Source organism: Anabrus simplex, chromosome 4 (genome assembly GCF_040414725.1).
Source record: "Anabrus simplex isolate iqAnaSimp1 chromosome 4, ASM4041472v1, whole genome shotgun sequence".
Lineage (NCBI taxonomy): Eukaryota > Metazoa > Arthropoda > Insecta > Orthoptera > Tettigoniidae > Anabrus > Anabrus simplex.
The window spans coordinates 102,170,847-102,195,745 of record NC_090268.1 but is presented as its reverse complement, the minus strand read 5'-3'; the positions used below and the strand labels follow the sequence as shown (position 1 = coordinate 102,195,745).

The following is a 24,899-nucleotide window of genomic DNA, read 5'->3' as shown; positions in this document are numbered from 1 at the left end:
CATTCTATTGTTGTAAACACAAATTTCCCAGTAAATTAATTGTTTAATACGAAGGGGAGGAGATTGTGTTATTTAGACCATGTTATTAATTGAGACAGGACTGATCTTATATCATCCACTGGTTGGAACGATAACAGGTTTTACTCGTGCGGATGTAGTTAGGTTGGACTATCTATTAAAAGAAGCACACAACACGGGTACAAGTATAATTTGACAATAACTTTATTAACACTCGGGCTGTTAACAGCCAGGGAAGAGATGTAGGATCATTTGAAATGCTAAAATAAGATACATTGACATTTTATGCAACTGTTGAACTTGTGATCACAGTTATACGTGGAATCCGAACCACAGGGGCGTTAGAAAAATCTCACGCGCTTTGGACGCGTTTCGAACCATAGACACCATATGAGAGGCCAGTGACGATGTCACTCTGCTGCCATACTTTCCGTTGAAATAGTGACCGGAGAATGGCTTTATTCTGAAATAACACGAGGTATCTATTCATCTGGATGTTCAGTTTTAATATAGAAGACCGGGCGAGTTGGCCATGCGGTTAGGGGCGCGCAGCTGTGAGCTTGCATCCGGGAGATAGTCGACAGCCCTGACGATGGTGTTCCGTGGTTTCCCATTTTCACACCAGGCGCATGCTGGGACTGAACCTTAATTAAGGCCACGATCGCTTCCTTCCAACTCCTAGCCCTTTCCTAACACATCGTCGTCATAACACCTACTACCTGTGTCGGAGTGACGAAAGAAAAAAACGCTTTCCATTTACTTCTCTCGGCACTACAGCTGATTTTTTCTTCTTTCAAGGAAACACAGGTATTATAATTATAAGATGTTAACTATGTTTGCTGTGATAGAACATCCGAATAGCACGTGGTGCCAAAGGTCCGAAACTTCTTTGAAAGTCCTTGTATCACTTATGATACATCAGGTCTGATCTCGTTACGTCAGTGTGTGTGGGGGGGGGGGACGTGTAAGCATACTTCCCCTCCCCACTAAAAAGATGCTCAAACCATCCTCATTGGTTTGCCATATTCACTTTTTTTGTAATTTCGATCATTTGCCAACTGTACAGATATAAACGGAATACACGGTAATGGTTTTGTTCATCAAATGAATTCCTTTACACCTGCGAGGTTTCCTGGACTATATTACACTAGCGGCGATAGCGGCTTTGCTGATAGCGCATTCGGCTAGAATAATTAGGCAGCCATTACTGCTGTTCTTTTTTATATTTTCCCACATTCAAGGATGAGGGTGGGCGATACCAGCGAGGCATTACTTTACTCTGATAACGACCAATAAAAGAAACACGTATGCCACAATCCAAGGTTGCCGGTTTGCTAATGTAAACTTGCACGAACACACACACACACACAGGTCTTTTCTTCTTGTAGCGTTAATAACAATGTTAGGTTAACAGTCGTTCTAACGGCTAATGGTTTTGACAGTCCTTTAACATGCTGGGAAACAGTGCCACTGAGTTATTGCATTTAAATATTCTTAAATGCTTCTGAATTTAAAGGGAATTGAACTTCGGGTCGTCTAATGATGGCTCTACTGCAAGTTAGCATACACGTCATGTAGACATAAATTACGTAAAAATGTTGATTTTGTGGGTGTAAAAAGAATCGATTTTAAGTATCCCATGCTTCTTTTTCTGTATTTCCACTAATAATACGTATATCGCTTAAGATCTTTTTTTCCTAATGGTTTATCGTCACACTGACACGTACTATGTTTTCGGTACGCAAGGAGGAGTAAGGGCTGTGCCTTCAAAGTACACAACCAGCACATCCGTAACCAGGCCAGGAATCGAACCCCGGACTCTCTGGACCAAAGGCCAGCACACTAACTATTTAGTCATGGAGCCGGACATTTGCCTGGCGTGAAAATCGGAAACCACTGAAAACTATCTTCATCTCTGCCGACGGTCGGATTCGAACCCACCATCTCTTGAATGCAGGCTCATTGTTATGCAACCCGAACAGCTCAATCATCTGTATCGTAATCATCTATATGTACTGTAACTGCAGTTCTTCGTTTCTGAAATGAATTGGTCGAGGTGTGAACGCAGTGCTCATCTGCAAATATATAGTGAGTGACTCGCACGGTAAATGCCAGGCTCCTCACTTTCATATATCCTATCTGATCTTCCTTGGTCAACTCTGGTTCTTTTCCGACCCCCTGCGTCCGTGAGTATGGTACGCTAACAGTGATGAATTCTAATGCTGAAGGCGGTACACACACCCAGCCCCCGAACTATCTGAGTTAACCGATGAAAGTTAAAATCCCCGACCCGGCGTGGAATCAAACCCGGGTCCCCTTGGACCTAAGGCCAGCACGCTAACCCCGTAACTATGGAGACAGATAACAGAAGAAAATCGGAAGGGGCAATATCGGGAGAGTAGGAGAAGTGGGATGAATGAACCTCCACCAAGCTCCTGGATAACGGCTTTTGTCACGTTAGTGGCCGTGCATTATCGTGCAGTAGCAACACCTGATGTCATCCCGGTCGATTGTTGTTGACAATAAACGTCAGCAGTGACGATTAGATTTCTGGAAAGCAACTCGCAGAACACGATACCCTGCAGTGGTTTTCCTGAATGTGGATTGTCTCAGATCAAAGTCACTCTGTTTGAAACATTTAAACCATATTCGTTCCGTAATCTCGTGTATAGTATCTTCCACATACACACTACAAAAGGTTCGAGCCACCTAGCTGCTTTTGTTCCTGCGTTACCCTCGAACAGAATAATATATCGGAAATATTCATTTTCCCCCTCTTAGCACTCCATTTTGAAACGATCTCCTGACACGTACGTTTTAATAATTTAATATAATTCCATAAAGATGTCGATATGATGCGTATTTTCCTATGCCATTTGATCCAAATATTTACTTCATCAGGAAATAAATTAATTATTTTGAGTTGCATGGCAATATTTTATTTCTTATCGTATTACCGGTATATGTCATGTATTTGATAGTTGATGTTCTACCTGCTCAGCATGTGACGAAATTTAACGCATTTTCACGTTTTTAAATCTATTGGAAGTGCCGTTACTTATCGAATCGGACTAAACCAGACTATTATTTGATGAAAGATTGAGAAGATGTTTCACAGGCACGAGAACTCACAGGCTTGCTGTACTGCGACTGTGTACCTTACTCGCTATCGTTCATACCACGTGACGTCAGAGCGCTCCAGCCAATGGAAGCTTCAACCTTCAGGCTTTCCATTAGAGTTGTTCCGCATGGAAATTGGGCCTCTGCCTCCTGACATCGTACGAAAATCCTTGTCTGCGGATGACACTTCGGCCTTATTTACCCTTGGACTTGCACTTAAAATCCAGAATGCTACTACCTGCGAGTTACCTTCCCTGCTATCTTCTCAACTCACCTCTCGGTGAACTTAGCATGTGATTCTGGCGTCATACACATCTTCAAACTATTTTGTTTCTGGAAGTATCCAGAGCTACATGATTGGACATGACATATTACACCACGCCCCTATTTCTTTCCATTATAACTTGGCGCTGTGTTTTGAATTGTACCCTCTATACTGCTAATAATAAGAGTTGGTGTCTGAGATTTCTTAGTGGGAGGTCCGTTTACTGCCTGCCGAGGTGGGATAAAGGGAGTGGCTGTGTGGTTGCCATGGAAACGAGGGTGGGGCGACTGCGGTTGTCATGGAGTTAAAACTTCAGGGCAGCTCGTCTTGCTGGGAGTTGCCAAACCTGTCACTGTCACTGATAAGAACCTGATTGTTTGTATAAGAGTGATCGCAAATGGGACGACACCGCCTGGCCAGGTAGTCTACAACAGATCACAGCGGTCAGAATGATGGAGGGAACAAGTGAGCCGGAAGCGAGGGGTAAGAGCATGTAGAAAGGAATGCTGGAATGTGGCAACATCGTGAAATGGCACGTGCAGTGCTCCTCCCTCCAACCTTACCTGTCAGACGCCAACTTTAGTTAAATCTAGTATAGGTGGCCCGCCTCACTCGCTCAGGGTGGGAAAGTAAAACTTCTTAAACAGTCACTCAATCAATCAATCAATCAATCAATCATTGAATTGTTCACCGTTTTGTGTCCACTACAGTAAAAAAGGAGACTGCCGTCACCTAGCATGTTTCAACATACAACGTAGGCTAATGTTATGCCGGTCAAGAATACCAATTTCTTCGTCCTCTTTCGCTCGCATGGACGTAATAGAAAACGCAGACTATGATTAAGGAACTTCGGTGTTCATATGGCTGAGGCAGTGAATTTTTTTAAAAGTAATCCTGTCTTTCACATTATGACAGGTTTTCTCATTAGTATATCTTCTAAATTTTTCTTCGGGAAAAGTTGTTCAGTGTGGACAAACACAGACAAAGGACTATCTAACGGTATACTTCTTCAAAAAAAAATGTGGGTTTCTTCCTTCCTTTTCCCAATGATGAATAGAGTTCAGTGTCTGTCTCTGTTCTGTAAACAGACTTAGGTTCGATTTTAGAGCTTTCTTACGGGCGCTATGTCGTATGGTCTTCGTAACGACCAGTTGTTGATATTTTCACGCCTACGAGGCTTATTACTTGTGAAAATGCTGTGCGTACTTGAGGTAACATTTATCAGGTTTTATCATGTGTAATGTAAGACATTTTTTCTGGCGTCTTTTATAGTTCTGCCTTGTTTTATATATTTACGCTGGTCATAGTTTATTTTCTATTTTGAGAATTGTGTTTTTTTTAATTAGGGCATTTACTGGAATGTTTTATTCCTTATGCAGTATTAGTATTTTGTGATACCTTAACAACCAGAAAAGAAAGGAAGAGAATACAAATAGTAAAAATATTCGTTAGATCAGTTTGGGGAGTTTGTCGTATCACCTTTTCCTTCAATATAGGACTTATCGGTGTAATGCCTTAGCTTCTAGTCATACTGCTCTGCTAATGTCGCCACAATCTTCGATCTTACAAAACTTCACCTTCCACAGAGCAACACAATTTAAAGCTTATCCACGAGCAGTGCAATGGCACTCCAAATGACAATTGACAAACGATGAACAAGCTGCTAGCTATCTCAGTGGCGCCACCTTGTATCCAAACGCTAGGGACTTCTGCGTCAAGCCAGAACCCCTGTAATTTCCATATCTTCAAAGCCAAGGATGAGACTATCAGGTAGGCTAAGGCAGGTAAATTAAAGTAGCAATTTTTATGTAGCCCATCCCAGTGTGGATCTGGGCAAACGGGATTAAATAATTAATCCTACTTTCACCATCTACATTACCAAAGCCTTGGAATCCTTCGAATATGTACTAGAAAATACAAACATTTATACATTTAATTTTAAATATATATACATAATATATCATTTGAAGAAGCCTCCGTGGTTCAGGTGGCAACGCGCCGGCCTCTCGCCGCTGGGTTCCGTGTTTCAAAACCCGGTCACGCTATTGGAGATTCGTGCTGGACAAAGCGGAGGCGTGACAGGTTTTTCTCCTGGTACTCCGGTTTTCCTTGTCATCTTACATTCCATCAACACTCTTCAAAATAATTTCATTTAATCTGTCGGTCATCAACCATTGCCCGAGAGGATTGCGACAGGCTTCGGGAATTGGCACAATTCCTATCCTCACCGCTAGAAACGAGCTTCATTCCATTCCTGACCCGGTCAGATGACTGGAAACAGACTGTGGATTTTAATTTTCAAAGTATCATCTTAAACTCATCGAACTTCAGTAGGTGGAATATCGAAATACGGTGAATCCCCTTTATTTTTATTTTTTCAGAAACTGGTGCTTAGTGCTCCATGAATCTTCTCACCAACCTAGTAGAAGAAAACTTTAACTTCCTTATGAACTCGTAACGTGATTAACACATTACGGAGGCCAAAACAGATTAATAAAGTTACTGGCTTTACGCCTCACTAATTACTTTTACGGTTTTCGGAGACGCTGGCGTGCCAGAATTTAGTCCCGCAGGAGATATTTTACGCGCCAGTAAATGTACAGACACGAGGCTGGCGCATTCGAACCCCTTCAAATACCACGGGACTGAGCCAGGATGGTACCTGCCAAATTGGAGTCAGTAGGCCAGCGCCTCAGCCGTCTGAACCACTCAGCCCGGCCCGAAACAGATTGAAACGATTGCAGCTCCCATTTGAAGCAGAATTTGGAGCACGTTATTAGGCTTACAGCCCAGGAGACGGCAGTGGGTTATACCAAATACAGTAGAAACAATACGCGACACTTACGGATTTAGCCTTGCTAAAATGGGAGACAATTCGACGGTGGCGCTCCTAGTGACTTGACCTGAAAAAATCGCGCTAGTCAAATATCAATGGAAATGTATATACGGAAATGGATAAATAAATTACGTCTAGAAAGAAAGAGTTATTGAGATATTAACTTCGAAGTTGCTATAGCAATTCTGGATAAATGAGTGAAGAATTATTTAAAAGGTTATTATTCAAAGACTGAAATTAGACATATAAACAAGATGTGAAATGGACTGCTGTGAAATGGCTTGATCTTTCATTTATGCATTACTTTTTTAGCTTTAGCATTCCTGCCTGAACTCTTACGGTTGGATTTGTCTTTTTTTCTCATTTAAAAGCATTGTATCATCACATTAAGAAACTTTTCAATAAAAATATCGGCACATTCCTTACACATATGATGCAATGAGTTAACATTTAATAGCTGGACAATTTTCCTCTTCACATGAAGCCTACTAACAGAAAGAAAATCTGTAAAATCCCGGCTTTAATCTGAGAAGAGGGATAAAAGAAAGAAAAGTATGAAAATGTTGTCGATAGTGATGCTTTGAAGAACATTTACGTACAATTAGAGTAAAATTGTAACATACCCTTGGCTGTATAGTCGAGGATATTTAAAGTTGCTGGCCTGGAAATGATCTGAACAGATCTTATAATTCGTATATAAGCGTAACGTTCCTTCTTTCTTGTACACCTTATCCAAATCACTTCTGTGACATTTCAAAACTCACAGATCACACCTACAACACCACATCGGTATTGAAGGTTAACTGCTGCACTATACAATAAAATATGCGTATTACATTTTAAGTCAGTTAAAATATGGGTCGAGCAGGTCAGAAGATTATGAATGAAGTACTATAAAAATCTGTCACTGGAAGAATATATATGCAAACACAATATTACTTAGGCCTACATTTTCTTGTCACGAGGGAACTTGAAGAACGACAGCGCATTCTTCTCTACTTCATAGTTACTGCAGCCAAACACAGCACATGCCTTTCCCCTCATGTTGAGAGGAGATATCAAGGAATGACACACGCTACTATTTAATTATGCCAACTCACTGAAAACGCATAAATAATACCAAAAACTTAACACAAAAATACACGTGCTCTTATGACAGAATCAGTAGTTTTCAGGTCTACTCGCTAGAGAGAGCTCCAATAGCTGTCCCTCGATATCTCGCTCAGTGTCGCGTATTGTCTCTACTGTATTTGATTATGCCTGAACATCTGCCACGAACCGCCGAAACGTTCCAGGACAGCTTAATAGCGTTGATTCATTCAGAATTTGACATAAATCTTCAAACTTAATGTTCAAAAGCTAAGAGCAGTTACACTCGTATTGCTAGTTGATGAAGAACTCATTGTTCGGTGATTTGTGGTTCGAAATTGCCCAGATACATTCCTATGGGCCATTGATCCAGCCACTGGGTACCGTTCCTTTAATATTTCTGTGGAGGGTCTCTTTTATTAAACAGTAAATCAGTGTTCCACTTGAAGAGGATTATATTTTAATGCAGCTTTATATAAGTAGGATCCATAAAACCGTACAGTGCTCAGAACATATCACGATGAAAGAGTAAGTTTTATGACGGCTTTTCTCATCAGTTTTCATTCGTATTTATAGTATCTTTTTTTACCATTTTTCATTTCCTTTGTAGTAAAAAAACATTAAGAATGCTTGTTCCCATTATGAATATATCCGAGTTGGATTATTTATTCCACTTTTTACGACCGGACTCGAATAATTAAAAAAGAAAACCTGGCCATTAAATAAAAAAATCTGAGAAACAAAAAGAGGCAATGAGAACTATCCCGTAGATATGGATGAAGGTGAGATGTAGCGGGAGGAGAGAGAGGGAAAGAAATTGAAGAGAGACAGAAGAGAAGTGCCCCCGTGATTTGTCCAAGAAAAATGAGGGTTATCAGTTACCGTCTGTAAGAAGAAGGGTCTCGCTTCTCTTAACCCCGAGTATAACAGCGCATAGAGCGTATTCATAGAAGCATCACTTTTGAAGGCCGCACGCTCTGATATAAAACCGCAACACCTTAGCAACCAAGCCCCAACTGTGTTAATCTATCATCCCTTTATCGTGCAATGTTGACGGCCGAGAAATTAAAAAGCAGCAGAAGACGGAGACGAGAAGAGAGAGACGGAGAGATGAGTAATGAGCCATCACAGGGTTATGAAGATCGCCACGGCCGCCATCTTGTGGCCAGGGGTATATTTCACTTTCATCACGTGGCTGCACTCAAAGAGCAAAGCAATGCGTTGGAGGGGCAAAGAAAAGGAAGAAAGAGAACAACACATCACATAATGCTTTTGATAGATAAAGAAAAGGGTTTATTAATAGGCTTATATTGTTGCTGAACCAATTGCCTTGGAGATTATAATGCATAAGGATTAGTTCATCTTATATATTAAAAAAAAGGTATGTTTCAATGTGCTACGATCTTTAGAGCTATTCTTTCCATTTATTTTATATCCTTTTCTCCGTTTAGTAGTATTCTTTTTTTAAGCCATGTATCTTAGATTAGAATATCGTGTGATAGCCACGCTGCGCGGTAGGTATTTTAACATATAAATATTAATCCGTTGACGGTGGAAGTCACGTTCAGTGCTCACATTCTGTCAATTATTATTGAAATTGATAGAGCTAAGCTGCCTAGTTCTTCTTTTATTTTAAAATCTGGGTTCGGTTTTAATTGGTCAGATAACATCTTCAGTATTACACCTTTATCTGGTATGACCGGCTACGTAGCGATGTTAGTAAGGCGTTCACCGCCCTAGGTCAAGGCTGTGCGATCAAATCCCGATAAGGTCAATTGACATTTAATCGTGTTTAAATAAGAGAACGTCATGTCAGTAGATTTACGGTGAACTAGCTTCCTTTCAAAACAAAATTTCAGCGTGTTCGGTAAATAGATCGCATTTGAAAAATGCATAAAATTATTAGGTATTTATTTATTCATTTATTTAATTTTTACTGATTTGTTTATTATTTCTTTCTTTCTTTCTTTCTTTCTTTCTTTCTGTTCAACTTCTCACTACCTCAAATACAAATTCGATGGTAATTGGACAGGAAAAGGCTAGAATTGAGAATCTTAATTAAGGCACCTAGTCCCAATATTTGCCTAGAGTGGAAATAGGGAAACATGCACAACAATCGACAAGTCTTATCGTATCTACTTGTATTAATATATATTTTTTTTTTTTTTTTTTTTTTTTTTTTTTTACAATTGGCTTTCGTCGCACCGACACAGATAGGTCCCGGCGACAATAGGAGAGGAAAGGGCTAGGAGAGGGAAGGAAGCGGCCGTAGCCTTAATTAAGGTACAGCTCCAGCATTTCATCGTGTTGGAAATATTATTCCTAGTCTGTGAAATGATTTTGTTTTATCTCGGTTTAAGTAGGAACTGAGAAATACAACTTTTAACCTCGAGAATACCGCCCCTCTGCCGCGAACAAAGTTCAGAGACTTCCCTCACGAGCCACCGATATTCCGTCCAGGCCCATGCTTGTGCCTTGCTAACAGTAGCGGTGCTAACTTGGTTTTTCTTCCCTGTGAAGAATACAAAGCCATTTGAACGTAACTCTCTAACAACCTTCATTTGTGCACTGACTTCGAGATTGTCTTTTTTTTTTTACTATTGTTGATTCACTGAGATCTGTAGATTGAATTTCCTTACACTCGCGCCTGCGGTAGACAAAATCAGTTCACATGCATTGGAAGTCACTGGCAATAGATTATCATTTCTTTCTTTCTTTCTTTCTTTCTTTCTTTCTTTCTTTCTTCGTTATGCCCGATTAAAAGGCGCGTTTGAACTTGTTAGTTTGGTCTGATGGCTTCCCCCTTTCTTATTTTTCTTCTTCCAGAATCTCTTCATGAATTCGCTGTGGTATTTTTTTTTTCCGTTCTTCTGTCCACTGTTTTCCAGTGGTCATTTTTTAGCTTTTTCCAACAATGTGTGATTTGCAACCAGAATTCCGAAGAGTTCCCGATTTTTTTTAATGGTTTCGTCCGTAGCGTTTATTTCCTGTAAATCATACTTAATTTCTTCCAACCAGTTAACTTAACCTACTTTGAATTTATTATAATTAATAGTTTTTTTTTTTTTTTGCTAAATCCATTCTACAGATTTGACCCTAGAATTTCAAGCGTCTCCGACGTACAGCACCAGTAAACCTATCTGTTGCTCTGTACAGACCTGTAGGTTTTCTTTTAATCCATATGCCATTTACAGGAATGGGACCATATATCGTCGCTGTTCGGGCAAAACGTCATACCTCCCACGGCTCTTCCTATCCATTATTTTCCTTCAAACTGGTCACGCCTCCCTGCCACATATGGATATTTAGTCCATCAAAACAGTATTCACTCTAGGAATGTATGTCTGAGTGACTTATTTACGCAATCCTACAGTATAATGTACTTGAGGTTCATTTTGCTTTTTACACGTTAGCATACGAAAATGAACACAGCGAAAATTGTTCTGATGGACTGCATATCCATATGTAGCTGCGAGGCGTGACCAGTCTCGCGGAAAATAATGGATAGGAATAGTATTGTGAGATATGACCTTTTGCCCGAACATCGACGATAATTTTTTTGAAGAATTTTTCGTTCTTGGTTTCCAATTTCATCAATTTTAGACAGGGTCGTACGTAGAGCGGGGGGTGAATGGGGGATGAATACCCCTCCCCCGAAATTTTGAAGTTCAGAACTTGTGACTAATTGTGGCAACCGTGTAAATGAAGATTTTAGGTAGCTAATTGTTTTGGTTTCAATTTGAACAATGTGTCGATGCTTCCATTATTAAATATAATTATACATAAGATTTTCTTCTAAAAGCAACCATCCTGAACCAATGGACTTCATTTCAGCATGTAACATTTTGCGACAGTGGTATTTTCTCGACAATACATTGAGTACTGAAATTGTTTTGCTGTCTTACTAGTAACCACTGCCACACCAGAACGCCCTTATCATCCCTGAAATACTTGAAAGGTTACATGCAGAATATGACTGAACAGAAAATATTATGTTAGCTCTTCAGTATACCTACAAAGAAACACACGAGACCGTAGAAAATACAATACATGAGCTGGCTAAAAAAAACAGGAGATGTCTGCTATTGTAAACATGAATACAAATATATCTTAATTAGATAATATTGTGTTATATTGAAACTTTTAATTTAGTGTTTATAATTTCACAATATGCAAACCAACATTATTTTAGAGAAGTCCTCAAATTTTAATACTTAATATCCCGCTCCCCCCTGAAAATAATTTCTGCGTACACCCCTGATTTTAGAGTAGCCTCCTAGAGATGTAGTTTCAGAGGCATATAAGTTTTAATGCTTCCTGCTAAACAACTGTCCTGTATTAACGAAGTTTCGAATTACGCGATGTCAGTCTTTTATTGTAGTGATTCCATGTTACTCTATATTATTATTATTATTATTATTATTATTATTATTATTATTATTAATTATTATTATTATTGTTACGGAGATATCCGTGGTAGGTAGAGGTGAAAGAAGGTGCGGGTGTGAATGGGTTTCAAGCTACGAAATTAACGTGCAATGTAAAATTAATTTAAAATTTAACTAGGTTATATTTTCTTTTCAAAAACAAGAGATAACAATCATAACAGGTACAGAGTAGCAAAAATGTAGGTACAATATTACTGGATTCGGGCTCAGTGCCCTTACTTCATAACTCTTGGGCAATCAGCCCCGCCTTACTCCCAAAGAAAATTTTAGCCAAGGGGCAGAAAACCCCATTCATGCCCAGGAGCACTGGCTCCAAACATTACACATAAAGCCTGCACGAGGCATTCAGAAACAAATTTCAAAGAGCGATCCGCTCTCAAAATTGTAAGCCTATCACAAGGCCACACCAAACTCTACCTTCAAGCTGTCCTCTAAGGACGTATTTACAGGGGTAAAATACCCAAACTACGGAGGTCTATTACATGAAAATAAGGTTGATTACATGACCTCTAAAATAACAATTTGAGAGGAGGCGAACTTGCACTCCTAATACACTTTGTTTTTAAAACCTAATCTGGCTCTGGGGCCACTAACGCAAGGGCTAATCCCATACTACAGAGGTGACTTAGAGAAGAACACTTTACATTACATAAACGAAGAATAGTTTGAGAAAATAAGTTCACCTCAAAACAAATGTGAGTGGGAGCTCGAGAGGGTTAGCACTCTCTATCCCAATATGTAGCTTTACAAGAAAAAGAAGAAAAGAGTAATTACATTTTAGGAAAAGGTTACATGATGGAAATGCTTCGAACCCGCCGCGAGTGTTAAACTGCCGACCTAGCAAGAAAAGAAGTTATTAATAGGCCATTACCTGGTGTTGAACGGCAGAAGAAGAAAGAGGCGCTTCCCGCCTCCTGCTATGTACTTAATACACTGAAAGATGGAACAGAAGTGGCCCGGAGACCCCAAAATCAGCAGTTTATATACTCTCGCGGAAGTTTCTAGGCGTTAGGGGAAAGAAAACACCCTCCCACAAAATCTTTATTGGTTCGGGAAAAGAAACCCCTACCCAGATGAAGAAGAAACACATTATTGGTGGAAAATTAATTAAGGAAATTCGGGGTTGGCTAGATCCAAAACAAGGGGAACAAGAGGGGTATACAGCCAACTTAAACAATAACAGAAAGAAATTTAACAAGAAACAAACTTTTGAAATAAAATTTTCTCCAACAAAATAGTTCTTTGACTCCGCACTAGGTCGCACTATTGTTGATCTTCAGTAGTGTCCTCTAGAAGAGAAAGTTCACACTTCTTACTTCAAGCGAAACAAAAACACAACAAAAGTGACATAGTTCAAAAACTCAAAATTTTCCACGTGGTGACATCTTCTGAGAAATTAGTAGATTAATAGTGTAGATAAAGTTCGGACTTCCTCCAGAAGAGGAGTTTCAACTGGCGCAACTTTTAAATAAACAGAGTAGAGGTGTACCGCCCGGTACAATTATTATTATTGCCGACTCGTTGGATGAATGGTCAGCGTACTGGCCTTCGGTTCAGAGGGTCCCGGGTTCGATTCCTGGCCGGGTCGGGGATTTTAATCTTCATTGGGTAATTCCAATGGCACGGGGGCTGGGTGTTTGTGCTGTCCCCAACATCCCCGCAACTCACACACCACACATAACACTATGCTCCACCAGAATAACACCCAGTAACTTACACATGGCAGACGCCGCCCACCCTCTTCGGAGGGTCTGTCGTACAAGGGCTGCACCCGGCTAGAAATAGCCACGCATCCGGGAGATAGTAGGTTCGAATCCCACTATCGGCAGCCCTGAAAATGTTTTTCCGTGGTTTCCCATTTTCACACCAGGCAAATGCTGGGGCTGTACCTTAATTAAGGCCACGGCCGCTTCCTTCCAACTCCTAGGCCTTTCCTATCCCATCGTCGCCATAAGACCTATCTGTGTCGGCGCGACGTAAAGCCCCTAGCAAAAAAAAAAAAAAAGAAATAGCCACACGAAATAATGGCTTTTAGTGCCGGGAGTGTCAGAGGACATGTTCGGCTCGCCAGGTGCATCTTTCAGTTTGATGCCCATAGACGACCTGCGCGTCCTGATGAGGATGAAATGATGAAGAAGACAACACACACACGCCAGCCCCCGTGCCAGTGAAATTAACCAATGATAGTTAAAATTCCCTGCCGGGAATCGAACCCGAGACCCCTGTGACCAAAGGCCAGCACGCTAACCGTTTAGCCATGGAGCCGGACATTATTATTATTATCTTCTAGTAGAGCACATTACGATCCCCTACTTCTTCGTTCATACATTTTCTTAGAGTGGTAAATCATCGGTGCAGAGGAACAAGATTCTTCTTCCCGGTATGTATCGATGATTTACATGTGATCTCTTTTCATAATGAAGGAACAAATTCGATTCTTTGTTATTCTAATGAAGAGTTATTATTTCCACTTAGGCTGTTAATGATTGTCAGTGAACACTTGAAGACAAACTGGGGCTGCCATGCACTTGCTCGTTCGCTCTCCCTCGCCAGCCGGTGCTGTGCTCTGCTCTGCTCTGCAGACTGGTTTTCTGAGCATCAATCACCCTGGTAGTCGTAACGAGCGAGCCCAAGGAGATAAAGGAAGTTTTTCTCGAATTTTAGTTGATGAGATCCGATTAATTCTGCCTCCTTTGAACGCCATATGGTACTACTCAGCGGTCCCACACTATTATTTACTTTCCGTCACGTCGATATCTTAATTTTTTACAGTAACTACAAACTGTTGATCAACTTCACGTCTCCACCCGCACTTAATATCACAAACTCGTACCTAATGGTCTGTTGTCACTTGATTTGTGGTGATGATTGTTGCTATTTTAAGGTTTCGAGTCCTTGGCTGAATCGTCTGCGTAATGGCTTTCGGTTCAGAGGGCTCCGGGTTCGATTACCGGCAGGGACGGGGATTTCAACTAGGTATTCTTAATTCCTCTAGCTCAGGGAGCCGGTCCCGCGTAGCCAGCCTACCTCTTACCCAGAGGTCCTGGGTTCGATTCCCGGCCAGGTCAGTTTTTTAAACTGATTCTGAGGCTGGTTCGAAGTCTACTCAGCCTACGTGATTACAACTGAGGAGTTATCTGACGGTGAGATGGCGGCCCCGGTCTAGGAAGCCAAGAATAACGGCTGAGATGACTCTTCGTGCTAACCACACGACACCTCGGAAACTGCCAGCCTTCGGGCTGAGCAGCGGTCGCTTGGTAGGCCAAGGTCCTTCAGGACAGTTGCGCCATGAGGTTTATTTTTTTGGATCAGGGACTGGGGCTACGTACATTCACAACTCACTACTCTACAAATCATCACAGGATCATAATAGTGAAAACATCCTCTGACGTTATGATGGCTTCAGAAATGGCATCCGACCGTAAAAATTGGGCCAGATCCAGACGAAGTGCCGTCCATGAGAAATTGATGTATGGGGAGGCAGGAAATAATAATAATAATAATAATAATAATAATAATAATAATAATAATAATAATAATAATAATAATAATAATAATGAAGAATGTCCGCCTCTGTGGTGTAGTGGTTAGTGTGATTAGCTTCCACCCCCGGAGGCCCGGGTTCGATTCCCCGCTCTGCCACGAAATTTGAAAAGTGGTACGAGGGCTGGAACGGGGTCCACTCAGCCTCGGGAGGTCAACTGAGTAGAGATGGGTTCGATTCCCATCTCAGCCATCCTGGAAGTGGTTTTCCGTGGTTTCCCCACTTCTCCTCCAGGCAAATGCTGGGGTGGTACCTAACTTAAGGCCACGGCCGTTTCCTTCACTTTTCCTTGTCTATCCCTTCCAATCTTCCCATCCCCCCGCAAGGTCCCTGTTTAGCATAGCATGTGAGGCCGTCTGAGCGAGGTACTGGTCATCCTCCCCAGTTGTAACCCCCGACCCAAAGTCTGAAGCTCCAGAACACTGCCCTTGAGGCGGTACAGGTGGTCTACCTCGCTGAGTCCAAGGGAGAAACCGACCCTGGAGGGTAAACAGATGATGATGATGATGATGATGATGATGATGATGATGATGATGATGATGATGATGATGATGATGAAGAAGAAGCAGAAGAAGAAGACCGAGCTCGATAGGTTCAGTCGCTCAAGTGCGCCCCGTATCCATTATTCAGGAGATAGTGCGATCGAACCCCAGTGGCGGCAGCCCTAAAATTGTTTTCCGTGGTTTCCCATTTTCATACCAAGCAAATGCTGGGGCTGTACCTTAATTAAGGCCACGCCGCTTCTTTCTCACTCTTAGCCGGTTCCTATCCCATCGTCACTCTAACACCTAAAAGTGCCGCTGCCACGTAAAGCAGATTGTAGGAAAAAAGATAAAAGAATGATGCTATTTCGAGACGGGAAAGAACGGGGCTAATGGCAGACAATTTAAATTGAAGGAGGGGGAAAAAAATCAAAGGGTCAGTCTTACTGGCGCTATTGTCCTTTTCCACTCCCGCAATGAATTACACTGTGCAACTGCCTATAACCACTCTTTCGCAATCTTTCATACAAATTTTGTAGAAGTTTTACTTGCATGAGCAATACCCTGTGAACTGTATTCTTTTGACTTCTTCTTTATCTGATTACACTCCAGGGTCGGTTTTTCCCTCAGACTCAGCGAGGGGTCCGACTTCTACCGCCTCGAGGGCAGTGTCCTGGAGCTTTAGACTTTGGGTCGGGGATACAACTGGGGAGGATGACCAGTACCTGGCCCAGGTGGCCTCACCAGCTATACTGAACAGGTTACTTGCGGGGGGATGGGCAGATTGGAAGGGATGGACAGGGTAGAGGAAAGGCAGCGGTCGTGGTCTTATGTTAGGTACCATCCCGGCATTTGCCTGGAGGAGAATTGGGAAACCACGGAAAACCACTTCTAGGATGGCTGAGATGGGAATCGAACCCAGCTCTACTCAGTTGACCTCCTGAGGCTGAGTGGACGCGTTCCAGCCCTCGTACCACTTTTCAAATTTCGTGGCAGAGCCGGGAATCGAACCCGGGCCTCCGGGAGTGACAGCTAAGCACACCAACCACTACATCACAGAGGCGGACGTATTCTTTTGACACTAGGCTGTGAAATGAAATGAAATAAAATAAAATGAAATGGCGTATGCCGCGAGTATCCGAGGACAAGTTCGGCTCGCCAGATACAAGTCTTTTGATTTGACGCCCGTAGGCGACGTGCGCATCGAGATGAGGATAAAATGATGATGAGGACGACACATACACCCAGCCCCCGTGCCAGAGAAATTAACCAATGATGTTTAAAATTCCCGACCCTGCCGAGAATCGAAGCCAGGACCCCTGTGACTAAAGGCCAGCGCGCTAACCATTTACCCATGGAGCCGGAGACTGGTCTCAATGCAAATCATCCATGTTCGATTCATTCAGTGACGTTCTTTTTTTGTTTCATTGTATGTATATTTCTATGATGTGAGAGGTGTGTACATGAAATGTCAAAAACTGACCGTGCGTTTTGCTTGTTAATCTTTATTTACAATGTGTATAACAACCGTCTGAGTTTCACAAGTAAAACACCATGTCAGAGAAGAGCTTCGCTTGAGACGGGTAAGTCCTCAGTAGAGCCTCTGTAACAAGGAAATCATAGGAGAAACGTACTTAGAGGTCCTTCTCAGGACCCTCAAGTTCTTAGCATTGACCATTCAATTATGATCTGCCAAAACATCAAGGGCATGAGCAGAACAGAGGGTGAACACCTAACACACGTTTTGCTTTTCTTCTTCTTCTTCTTCTTCTTCTTCGGCTTTCTTCCCACACCTGTGTAGCCTATGCAGATTTGTCCCCGTTTTACGAACGGATGCCCTTCCTGACGCCGGCCCTATGCGGAGGGATGTAATCACTATTGCGTGTTTTTTTGGTGGTTGGTAGTGTAGTGTGTTGTCTGAATATGGAGAAGAGATTGTTGGGACAAACATAAATACAAAGTTCCCGAGACAGAATTTTTTTTTTGCTACTTTTACGTCGCGCCGACACAGATAGGTCTTACGGCGACGATGGGACAGGAAAGGGCTAGGAGTGGGAAGGAAGCGGCCGTGGCCTTAATTAAGGTACAGCCCCAGCATTTGCCTGGTGTGAAAATGGGAAACCACGGAAAACCATTTTCAGGGCTGACGACAGTGGGGTTCGAACCTACTATCTCCCGAATACTGGATACTGGCCGCACTTAAGCGTCTGCAGCTATCGAGCTCGGTCCAGAAAAATTAATCAGACGGAATTAAAATCCCTGACACGGCCGGAATCGCACCGGGGGCACTCTGAACCGAAGATCTCAACGCAGACCATTCAGTCACAATTTGCTTTTAAACCCACGGTAGATTCATATGTGTAGTACCAGTTCAGGAAACGTCAGTACATTGTGGTAAATAAGCATAATTCGAATCTGTGAGTGATACAGGAAAAATTAAGGGGACTGAAATGTTCTTACTTTTTCGTGAAGAATACTGCCCTACTTGGTCCAGAAATGTAACTTTTATGGGATTTGGTCCAAAACAATGTTCATGGTCTCAGGAGGTTAGAACACCGATGATGGGCAATATATTGACAATCTGACATCTGTTGAAATCTGTAACATAAGATTTGACATTATTATTATTATTATTATTATTATTATTATTATTATTATTATTATTATTATCATCATCATCATCTCAGTCCTTTTTCTTGTTATATGAGCTGTTCCTGATCAGTTCATTCCGTTCATTTACCTATAATGAGTCTCTCTGCTACTTTTCTTAGTCATTAATTAGTTAGCAACACAAGCCGGAACTTAATGTATACAGTTTTAATTTCTTGAGAATGGTAATTGGAAACATGAGTCTTAAAATTTCATCTGTTTCTCTATTCTTTCGCCCATAAAACCGTCCAAATAAGTCAGTCTAAAGGTTTAACGTTGTCCGTGTATGGAAGTTTCATATGTAATAACTTCCAACTCAAATTATTTGCGGATTATTCAAAGCCCATGTCAGTGATCTCCTCACGTGCAGCTGACAGCAATGTAAGTGATCGGAATAGAAGATATTCCAAGACTGCTGCTTTTTATCGCTTTCTCAAGATTTCAATCTAGCTGTTTTTATATACAGCACAGATGGTTGGACAGGTATTGAATTACTACTCGAAATAAACTTTCAACTTATTAGGTCGTATTTATTACATACTGAAGACATGTTAAGTACAGAAGAAAAATGGCCAACCGGACACCAGTGGGATCCGAACCCACAACCTCCCGATTTCTCGTCTGTTCCTCTATCCATTTGAGCTTTGCTGGCGTAGGTCATACCGTATTTGTTCTGTTGGAAAGGATCAAAGCTAAAGGTCTGGTACTATCGCCATCACACTGTAGAGTGCGTTTAAGTCGCCCGTTATAACCCAAGTCAATGAACATTTCATTTTCTTCAATATGTACAAAATGTACTGCACACCACCAAACCGGGCGAGTTGACCGTGCGGTTAGGGGCGCGCAGCTGTGAGCTTGCATCCGGGGGATAGTGGGTTCGAACCGCACTGTCGACAGCGCTGAAAATGGGTTTCCTTGGTTTCCCATTGTCACATCAGGCAAATGCTCGGACTGTACCTTGAGTAAGGCCACAACCGTTTCCTTCCCTCTCCTAGGCCTTTCCTATCACATCGTCTCCATGAGGCCTATTTATGTCGGTGCAACGTAAAGCAGCACGACCAAGTAAGTTCAAAGTTTATTTCGACTACAGTGCAGTTGTGAACATCATATATTCATGGAATTACTACTTTGACGTAATGTCGGGATACAAGTAAGTGCTTTTTAATTGTCCTCTGTTAGTGATCTTGCAATACACGCCTTTGATCATTTTTATATCTATATAAATAAAATTGTAACGACGGTGTGTCTGTGCATTGCCTATTTTGGCGAAATTTTTATACAGTTATCCGTTTAATGTGTAATAATGTCCATCTGTTTAATTTTTAGCTTTGGTGCCTGTTTGAATTCTTATAACTGGAAAACTACTGGGTGTATTTCTACCAAACTTCATACTTGGAATCCGCCGGTTCTTGAGCATATTTTAGGGCCACTATTATTTGTGAATCCCTGAATGGATTGGGGCTTTATAGGAAGATAGAAACAGTGATTTTACACTCCCGCAACATAGACATGACCAAACTTAACGTAAATCTACCAGCCTTAATGGAAGACATGACCAAACTTAACGTAAATCTACCAGCCTTAATGGAAATCACATTCTAAAACGTTTTTCTCATGTGCACCTTTTCGTTAGGAGGATTAATAAGGAACATATGATTAACGGACAGTTTTACCGTTGAAGTTCCAGCGGGTGCTTGTATAGCATATTTCTTATAACTGGGAAATTACTGGAAATAATTTAACAAACTTTATATTTAGAATCCACGTGTCCAATAGGAGGTTTTAAGATCCATACCATTTCAAAATCCTGGAATTGGCTGGGGGTTTGTACGAAACCAGAACAGTGATTTTACTCTCCCACAAAATATACAAGACCAACCTGAATTGAAAGCTACCAACCTTAATGGAAATCTATTTCCAAATCTTTTTTGTCATGTATCCCTTTGTATACTAGTATTAATAAGGGAGATATCGTTAACGAAAGATTTTACAGCAGTCCTAGCAGACTTAGACCAAAAGCGGGTGCCTGTACAGCATATTTCTTATAACTGGAAGACTACTGGAAATATTTTAATCAGGCTTCATATTTAGAATCCACCTGTTCATGTTCCACGTGCTTTCGTAGAAAAATATCAGTTTAACATGCCGCATTAAACGTTTGGACATGTAACTTCGCATAAATTCAAGAAGGAATCGTGTAATCCATTACAAATTCCCGTGCGAAGAACGATACAAATGCTAGTGAGGAATAAAATACCATGTTTTAATGTCCCTTTAAGTAGTATGTAACCAAATCTAGTTAGCGATTTTGCCCTTTGTGATATTAATAGGAAATTAATTCTCTCTTCGACAGAAGAATTGTATGATGGTATTTTTGTTTCAGTAGAAGAAAACCTAGTGTGGAGAAGGTGCAACTGCGAGTTTATCAGGCTATTTAATACACCAGATTCTGTTGTTGAAGTCCTTCAGATGAAGGGGCTAGTGCGGAATGGACATCTACTACGTGACATTGATAATAGGATGATGATAATAATTTCATGTGGCTATTTCTAGCCGAGTGCAGCCCTTGTAAGGCAGACCCTCCGATGAGGGTGGGCGGCATCTGCCATGTGTAGGTAACTGCGTGTTATTGTGGTGGAGGATAGTGTATGTGTGGTATGTGAGTTGCAGGGATGTTGGAAACAGCACAAACACCCAGCCCCCGGGCCATTGGAAGTAATCAATGAAGATTAAAAACCCCGACCCAGCCGGGAATCGAACCCGGGACCCTCTGAACCGAAGGCCAGTACGCTGACCATTCAGCCAACGAGTCGGACAATAGGATGATGAAGATATTTTTATACATTGTTAGAAGATTCTCAGAAAGTTAGTAGACGAAGGCTGAGGTGGGAAGAATGTCTGCATCAGGATATCAGAGATCTGGGAATTAAGAACTGCAGAAGCATGGCAGAAACTTCTGGGGAAGTCCAAAACCTCAGTTTTTATTCACAAATTCTAAACGCACTTACTGTACTGTGTTTTAGCTTAGCTGAGCATAAAATTATGTTTTGGATGTAGGGTTAGAATATTAAATTTTCTTCTGTAGCGATTTGGGAAGTATCTGTCATGGGTTTTTCTTCTGTTTCTAGCTGTACGAGCTAAGCGACGACCCCAAACGGAAAGAATTTCTCGACGATCTCTTCAGCTACATGCAGAAACGAGGTAAGATAAATGTTTTATTTGATATAGAAATAATCATTTACTGATCGCACCAAAAAGAAACAATCCTCGCGATATGTAGTAAAAGAACCTCTAATGGTTTCTTCATGCACATACTGTATCGTGAGCATTGTGAAGGATGTGCTTTGCTCTTCACAGTCGTCCAAATTCATTGCTATTGTAGCCTTTCTTTAACATTTGCTATCTTATGGTATTTTTCAGTACTCTCGTTCTTTCATTCGTAGTTAAAATCAGTAATGTTTTTCCTCCTTTTTGTCGAAAGTGGAATTTCTCCATCTTCCAGATTGTTGTTGGATATTCAAAATACGTTCATTTAACAGCGCTGACAGAGAATTGTCGATGCTTTTCTTTGTGTTCCAACGATCTAAAAGAAGACAGAACTTGTACCACCGGCGGTAAACGTGCGGTGTGCCTTTCTTCTCGCCAAGGCTACCTCGAAAGATAGTCCAGTTCTCTTTATGAGGATGAATTATTCATGTAATCATTATAAATAAGCTTTTGATACCTTTCGACGTGTTATTCTTAGGGACCGGAATGCTGGAGTAAAAATGGATGATACGCTTTCAGAAACAGTCCTGATTATGAAAAGCGTCAAAGCAGAGTTCTTTCCCATATGCTATTTAACATCTACTCAGAAATGAATTTTCGTGTTGCCCTTTATGTAAAGACTCAGAGTGGGGGTTAGTGGTGTCTTCTTTAATATGAGTATGCCGATGACACTGTCTTACTTGTAGTTAGTCTCAGAATCTACTGGAACTGAATTAAATTTCCCGCTAAATGTGAGAAGGCAGAGAGATACGAATCAATACCTACTGTGGTCGTATGACGAGAAGTCACGTGGATGCAGGGTAAGCGGTGCGCATGCGCCTATCTCAAGTCTCATGGCCTGGCAATAAACATCTGTTCGGTCCACGGTAATTCTTGCGAACTGAGACGCTGTTGTGAAGTTTCAAAGTGGTGGTGCAATCGTGCTTTAATTACACATTTACTCTAAGTAATGCATAATGAATAGTTTAATAATAAACATGCATCTGCCTCAGAGAGCTCGATGAATGTTTGTAGAAAAGCCCGTATTTACTAACGGGAGTAAAAGCTTTTATCTTTGTGTGAAGCTGCCTAAACCGAGATAACAGTTAAGTTTGTATTCACCAACAGCATTATCTCGGATAACGGATATTATCTCGGTTTAAAATTTTACCGGAGATTGGTTGGCCGGTAAAATGGAAAATCTAAAATAACAACAGACTTCCAAGATGGCAGCTCGTAAACGGCTGGAATATCTAATTAAAAGAGGAAATCACGGCGACGAGGAATATGATCAACATCAATTAATAAACCTCCTATGTGGATAAAGGAATGTGCGACATATTTCGAGGACTTCAACGACATTGCTTTTCAGACACATTTTAGGTTATCTAAAGCGTTATTCATGATCGAACATAACCTGGAATTCCCAACACATAGGTACGCCTAAGATGCATTCTTGATAATAACTTGTACTGTACACGACTAAATGACTTGTTGATGAAGAATTAAGGAATACTACCTTACGTTTTGAGTGAAATATACAATGTATACACTATAATATTTTAAATTCTCGATGATATCAATGCTTTCTGCCACCAAATTCAGTAACAATTTTTGGCCAAGCGGTTAAGGGCGCTCAGCGTTGAGTTTGCATCCGGGAGATATTGGGTTCGAACCCTACTGTCGACAGGCCTGAAGATGGTTTTTCCGTGGTTTTCCATTTCCACACCAGGCCTTTCATATCCCGTTGTTGCCGTAAGACCTATCTGTGTCGGTGCGACGTAAAGGCAGTTGTAAAAACAGTAACAATTTATTATCTTGGAAAGTCTTGGCTTCCTTCTCCGTTTCTCGTCGAGAGCAAACATAATTTATGATAAATTATTTGCAAACCCCGAATGAAATCGAAACGTGTTTACATTTCGATAGTGGCGGCAGCACGTAGTCACTTGTTTTCCGCGCGTCAGTATGAAAAACTTACGGTTCAAATTCAGATTGAAACGAAAACTTAGTTTTGGTGAACCGAGATAATAAATTCTGTGGTTAATACGAAAGTGAGCGTTATCCGAGATAATGACATTCGAGTTTTGGAAATCTAAGATAACAGCAAAAGTAACTGACGTTGGTGTAGTCAAATACAGTAGAGACAATGCGGGACACTTACGGATTTCGCCTTGCTAAAATGGGAGACAATTCGACGGTGGCGCTCCTAGTGACTTGACCTGAACAAATCGCACTAAATTCAAATATCAATGGAAACGTATATACGGAAATGGATAAATAAATTACGTCTAGAAAGAAAGTGGTATTGAGATATTAACTTCGAAGTTGCTAAAGCAATTCTGGATAAATGAATGAAGAATTATTTAAAAGGTTATTATTCAAAGACTGAAATTAGACACATAAACAAGATATGAAATGGGCTGCTGTGAAATGGCTTGATCTTTCATTTATGCATTACTTTTTTAGCTTTAGCATTCCTGCCTGAACTCTTACGGTTGGATTTGTCTTTTTTCTCATTTTAAACATTGTATCATCACATTAAGACACTTGTCAATAAAAATATCGGCACATTCCTTACACATATGATGCAATGAATTAACATTTAATAGCTGGACAATTTTCCTCTTAACATGAAGCCTACTAACAGAAAGAAAATCTATAAAATCCCGACTTTAATCTGAGAAGAGGGATAAAAGAAAGAAAAATATGAAAAAGTTGTCGATAGTGATGCTTTGATGAATATTTACGTACAATTAGAGTAAAATTGTAACATACCCTTGGCTGTTTAGTCGAGGATTTTTAAAGTCGCTGGCCTGGAAATGATCTCAACAGATCTTATAATTCTTATATAAGCGTAACGTCCCTTCTTTCTTGTACACCTTATCCAAATCACTTCCGTGACATTTCAAAACCCACAGATCACACCTACAACAACACATCGGTAAAATATGCGTATTACATTTTATGCCAGTTAAAATATGGGTCGAGCAGGTCAGAAGATTATGAAGTACTATAAAAATATCTGTCACTGGAAGAATATATATAATATATATAACACAATATTACTTACATGTTCTTGTCACGAGTGAACCTGAAGAACGACCGCGCATTTTTCTCTACTTCGTAATTACTGCAGCCAAACACAGCACTTACCTTTCACCTCATGTTGAGAGGAGATATCAAGGAATGACACACGCTACTA

General features: G+C 40.9%; 1 protein-coding gene across 6 annotated transcripts in view; it reads left to right on the top strand.

Moving 5' to 3' along the window:
• Window positions 1-24,899, top strand: part of LOC136871660 (protein dead ringer) — a 917,083-nt gene that overhangs the window by 571,977 nt on the left and 320,207 nt on the right. For all 6 annotated transcript variants that reach the window (XM_067145149.2, XM_067145146.2, XM_067145148.2 and 3 more), the window contains exon 4: window positions 21,580-21,652. In XM_067145149.2, the coding sequence (XP_067001250.1) occupies window positions 21,580-21,652 (73 nt within the window). The remainder of the gene's footprint in view (window positions 1-21,579; window positions 21,653-24,899) is intronic.